Below are 6,000 nucleotides of genomic sequence, written 5' to 3' on the forward strand. Positions count from 1 at the left end.
TAATAGCAAATTTAGGCAATTTTCATTTAACACCAAGTTTAAAGGGCTTGTTCCCTTAACCTCCAAACCAAAGGCTTCTTACTTATCTTGGATCTGCAGCATTGATTTTTCAATTCCTAAATCCAATTGCAAATCAGCTATATCCTAAATAAGCACCAACAGTTTTGTTTTAAAACACAGACAGAGGGGAAAAAAACAAACACACATAATCCCATTTGCCTTCGACCTTGACAGATGAGAAGATTCTCTCAGCTAAATCTCTTCCAGAGAAACCATTCTCTTTACAGAACTGAATTACTGGCTTAAAATGTGAGGTGTTTGGCTCCAGCCTGCACAAGGGAATTATGTTTATAAGGACATTTCCTGAAGAAATATCTAAGGAAGTAAACAAATTCACATGGTGCCGCCTATATTGAACTCCACCTTCTGTGGTGGTCACTATGCTGGGGTTTGTTTTTTTTCAACTCATATATTTATTCACTGACTACTTGAACTGAATAAAACACACAAAAATATAGTAATATTTAAGAATTTAAAATAGCAAGCATTAGGTCTAACCCAACTGATTTTGCTGGAAACCAGTCTAAGAACAGTAAGGAAGGGATGTTAAACAGTTTTGGCTCATGTTTCCTGGGGTCAGCTACAGCAGATTTCACTACTCTGAAACCTGGTTGTGGGAGTCCCCTACCAACAGCCCTGGGATCACCTCTGACTCTTCAGGAATTTCTGAGAACCATCCTATGGTATTCCTCTCTTATTTCCTCTTTTGAATAGAGGAAAGAAAGTGGTGCAGACAAAACACAGTTGAAACAGATAGGAAAAAAAAAAAAAAAAAAGCAAAGATAAACAATGCAGCAGAATCTGAGACTGAACTGCAGCTCGGGGTGTCACACACTCACAAGGACAGGCCCCAATTAGTTGCATGTTCAGTCACATCTGTGAGGACCCAAGGACATGAAAGCAATGGCAGTGAAGGGAACACACCACGCAGTGGTCAAGACATGGGGGCCCTGCAGAATCCACAGGCCTCATTCCAGGATTCTGATGAAAACTGTTAAGGTTAAAAAAAAAGAAAAGAGATTTCTAAAATAAATTCTGGGTTTCAAATCAGCTGATTCGAACACTTAAGCTCCTCAAGTCTCTTCCAATTTAAATATTACAATCCTGTGCCTGTGATGCTCTTGAAACCACACCAGGACGCCCAAGTTCTTGGATGAACTTTGCCTTAAATCTGAATCCAAGGAATTCAGAGTAGCTTCTTCTGCATGAAGAAATTTTAGAGGACTGGTGGTGTTTTGTTGTTCTACTTACTTCATCTTACTAGCTCAGTTCAATTACTATTTCAATTGCAGCTGAAAAAACAAAAATTAACTTTTACTTACAGGAGGCCCAAGTGAACTAAGAATGCTTAAAAAACAGCCAAAACATCTCAAAAAGCATCCTTTGCATAGGGCAGTGCTTTCAGGTATAGTTAACTGAGGATTATATTCTGCAAGGCTAATTTGCACAGCACATAAGAATCCAGCAACAGAAAAGGTAATAAATACACACAAATCCAAGATGGATCTATACCTTGGACCATGGCAAGATTCATGGACAAAACACAACTACAAACTCTTAAGATGGACATAAAGGGCAATTATAAATTTCACTGCCAGCAGCAAACATCCTCCAAGCACAGAGACTTGAAATAAGCTTGTAAACAATTTTTATTACACAACTAAAGCTTTGAGTGTTAAGTAAGAGAAGCCCTAAAGCACTCTGGACACCGGGGTTTCTACGCAGCGACTTGCTATGAGCACCTGCTCATTTTTCACACAACTTCACTATGAATTGAAGTGTTGAACCAAATTTGTATGCACAAGAACACTTGGAAGGAACCTGCAAGCTGACCTCCTCTGCTATGTAGCTCCTACTGTCATTCTTCTCATACTTGAAGATTCTTCTTCCTGTACACCAAGAGAAGTCGCCGTTTTTTAACAGATGTTTTTTAGGGAAAAGGCAATTTACCTTCTACAGACAACACTGGAACACACTACCCAAAGGCTCGGGGTTTTGCAGCAATTTGCTGCAATGTAAGATAACAGCCTTGGAGGTTGACATGATCAGTGTGGCAGGAGCTCATCGGGTTGTTGGTATGAAATTTCCATTATTCTCCCAAAGCTCTGCACAGTGCCTGTGTTTCCACACTGAGATCTGACAGAGTTTGGACACAGAGACGAGCACAGCTGATGATAACTTTTTATTCCATTCCATCAGCTCAGCAACAACTAAGCCAAACAATGTCTTTCTACTCCTGGGCTTTCTGTGACCTGGGATATGCCAGGTTTCCCTTCAGAACTCCTTGGACTTGTTGCTACTCCTCTGATTTTCAGAAGTAGTCTCATTAGCAGTCAAATCTAGAAGCACTTTGCTTCAGAGATTAGAGAAGTCTTAATGTATTAAGCATGGGAAGGGCAAAAAATAGCCTCAGACAAACTATCTTAAGTTTACAGAGATAATGAAGGGGATGGTTGGGAGGGAACAGCAGCTTCTGCAGCATTCCCACAGTAGTTTCCATCTACACCAAAACCAGGAACTTACATTTGTGCTTTTCACTTTATGTGCCTTCCACACTGCCTGTGGCCAGAAGACCATAATCCAACTGCAAAGCTCGGCACAACTCAAGAAAATGAGAAATTAAAAAAGATTTAACCCCCAAACAACTAAAAAGCCCTTCATTTCTACAGTAGGATTTTTTCTTTAGCTTCTAAAAGCCAGAATGAACCATCAGGCTCCTTTCAGACAAGGAGCCCCCCTTTCACTGAGAACACTCCCAACACGTTTCCTCCCCAGGAGCTGCTGGGAATGATGATGCTCTGCTCCATTAATCAGGCCATCCCCATGCTCACATTCCTCAAAACTGTGGCTTCAGCTGTGCATATTCTACCAGCTGCATCATTTTATCCTGAAGCCACTAGGAGAAAGACTAGAACAGATTTTTCAAGAAACCTGCATGATCAAGAACAATTACAAATGAAGAGTGTGGCATATATTTTGTTGTGAACCCTGAATTTCATGATGCTGATATTATTCACTTGCTAATTTAGCCCTGCTAAATATTTAATCCCAGACTACCCAGCCTGGGAAAGCCTTCACTTAGAATAAGATGAAGGTAACAGGGAAGCTTCCAGATGCCCAAAGTGCCCTCACATATTGCCTATTATCAGTATCTACAGCACATGTCACTCTGTCAAAATAAAATTTAAAAAAAAATTAAAAAAATAAAAAAGGTTAAATATTCTGCTGCCTCGTGATATTTAATGATCATTGGCATGTCTTCCTCTCTGCAGGTGTCAAAGAATGTGAAATAGGTGCCCATGGCCCTGCAGGCAGAGCATGCAGGCAAAGGCTCACCTCATGCACCACCTGTACTCCTCAGCTGTCTCTGCCCTTCTCATCCTGCTGCACACACCACTGCTCCTGAGAGCTCCCAGCCTATGGTGCCACTGAGCCTCCATCCCTTCACCACACATCACCACAGCAAACCCCAAAAGCCTTTGCCCAACAGAGTTCTCCAAGCATCTGCAGGACAACATAGTTCAGCAGCAAACCAGTTATCCTACAAGTCTTCCACCATAAAAATTTCTACCTATACAATGACATGACTTTCCTAAAAATCAGCACCACAGAAACAAGCATGCGATTTATCTCAAACAGCTGGATAAAATGCTTCTTGTATCAACTTTAGCAGGAATAAAATGTAGAGTGCTGCTCAACCGTGGAAAAACCTATCACCATCCTAGCCCAGCCCTTCCTTGAACCTATCAGACTCTTCCTTCCTGCCCCATCTCTAACAGAACAGTAGATACATCGCCTGAAAGCCAAACTGCTTAGAAACCAAATTCAAAGAAAAGATAAAAAACTTCAAGAGGACTTTTTTCCGGACACTACTCCAAAAAAAAAAAAAAAAGTGGGAGTGAATGTTCAGCTGGGGAGGTTACAGAATTTAAACCATTCAACAAAGCAACGCTGTGTGACTACATATGCAAATAAGGGGATTCCAGCCTTACTGGCCTTTTCCAACAATACCTACCTGAAAATTTGAACACCAGACAAATTCGAGTTATTAATGCTCCCCCGGGCTCGTTCCTGCATTGCATGGAATGAGGGCGGCCTTCAGGCTCGGAGAAAACGTCACTGAGCACTTCAACACCCTGGGCTCTGGCCTGGCTGCACCTTCACCTGCTGCAGCTGCACCTTCACCTGCTTTACCTGCACACTCTTTCCAAGACGAACCTATTCCCACCACTGGGCGCGCCAACACCTCTCCAGCCACGCAGCCAGCACTCGGGCCTGTCTCCGGGGCCTCATCGCGGGCCTGCCAGCAGCACTCCCGCCGCTCGGCTCTCCCTCTCCGGGCTCCCGTACCCCTGGCGACACGGCACACGGCACACAGCACGGCACAGAGCACCTGCAGCAGCTCCCGGGCCTTCGGCATAAAGCCACAGCAGGGACGAAGGCGGCCGCTGGCTGCGGCCCCCCGGGAGCCCCCGAGCCCTGGGGAAAGCGGGGGGCGCCGGCCCCGCGTCCCGGCGGGCAGGGGGACCGGCGGCTGCTCCCCGGGGCCGCGATCCGCCGTGCCCCGCCACGAGGTGCTGCCCTGGCCGGCTCCGCCGCAGGGCCCAGGGCGGGGGGAGCCGGCAGCGAGCTGGAATTATGAAACCGGATCAGCAGGGAAACCCCCGAGGCCTCCCCCGCGCCGTACCTCGGAGACCTCCTCTTCCTCCTCTTCCTCCTCCTCGTCTTCCTCCTCCTCCTCCTCCTCTTCCTCGTCGTCGCTGCCGTTGTTGCTGCTCTCGCTGCCGCCGCCGCCGCTCTCGCTGCTGCTGGCCGGCCGGGCCGCCCGCCCGCCGCGCTTCGCCTTGCCCGGCACCGCCTTCTTCTTCAGCAGGAGGTCGCACACCCGCACCAGCCCGGCCGCCCCGGGCCCGCACGGCGATGGGGCCGCGCCGGGGCCGCTCGGCCCCTCCGGGGGACCGGGCCCCGCTGTGGCGCTGCCGGCCTCGCCGCCGCCGCCCTCGCCGCCTCCCTCCTCCGCCGTCACCGCTACCGCCGCACCGACCGCCTTCTCCATGGCCGGAGAGGAAGGAAAAGGAGGAGAAGAAGGAGGAGGAGGAAAAAGAGGAGGAGGCGCCCGCGGCCGCCGCTGCCTCGGTCACCTCTAGCGCCGGCGCCGCCGCCGCGCCAACTCTCGCGATACTTCCTGCGGCCGCCGCTCGCGCCGCTCTCGCTCCCCTCGCGCGGCGCGCGCTCTCGCTCTCCCCTCACGCCGCCCGCTCCCGCCCCCCTCGAGTCCCTTCCCCGCTCCCGGCAACGGGACCGCGGCGGCGGCGGCGGCGGCGGCCGCCAGACACCCCTTTCCCCCCGCCTCCTTCCCTTCCTTCCGCCCGCGCCGCCGCCTCGGTCACCGCCCCGGCGCCGGAACCGCCGCCTGCGTCATCACCCTCAGCCTTCAGCCCGCTCCGCCTCGGTAAGGGCAGCGACGGAGAGCTCGGCCTGGCCGCCTCGGGGGGACCTTCCCCGAGAGCCGCCCGTGGGCTCAGAGGTGCTGAGTCACCCCCTCAGGGCCGGCGGACCCCGCGGCCCGTGGGGCAGCGCTGCCCTCAGAGCGTGAGGGGGCGCGCCCAGGGCGGGAAACCCCCGTGAGGGAAGGGCCCTGTAGAGAGCCCGCAGCCCTCAGAATTCCGCTTAAAAGCGATGGGCGCTCATACACTGCGGACAGTGCATGAAAAAAGCAATCTCCAAAAGTCTCGTATAATAAAAATTGGTAGGGCGTCGCCGAAAGGGTCAGAAAATAAATTGGTGGAGTAATCACCAAAAGTGGTGGTCAGTGAAACCGCAGAGCACGGAATTCCCGGTAAAAGTGATGTCCAAGGAACGGCTGGACATGGCAGCCAGGGCTCTGGTCACCTTGACAAGGTAGTGATCTATCAAAGGTTGAAGTCAGTGGTCTTGGAA

At 50.1% G+C, this 6,000-nt stretch overlaps 1 protein-coding gene across 3 annotated transcripts in view; it reads right to left on the reverse strand.

The window, feature by feature from the left end:
- ANKRD17 (ankyrin repeat domain 17) overlaps positions 1-5,766 on the reverse strand; it is a 68,282-nt gene extending 62,516 nt beyond the window's left edge. For 2 of the 3 annotated variants that reach the window (XM_079306344.1, XM_079306343.1), the window contains exon 1: positions 4,748-5,766. In XM_079306344.1, coding sequence (XP_079162470.1) covers positions 4,748-5,116 — 369 coding nt within the window. In that variant the 5' untranslated portion in view covers positions 5,117-5,766. The remainder of the gene's footprint in view (positions 1-4,747) is intronic. The other variant, XM_079306346.1, reaches the window with a different exon arrangement.
- Positions 5,767-6,000: the final 234 nt, after the last annotated feature.

This window comes from Erithacus rubecula (genome assembly GCF_903797595.1).
Source record: "Erithacus rubecula genome assembly, chromosome: 5".
NCBI classification, from domain to species: Eukaryota; Metazoa; Chordata; class Aves; order Passeriformes; family Muscicapidae; genus Erithacus; species Erithacus rubecula.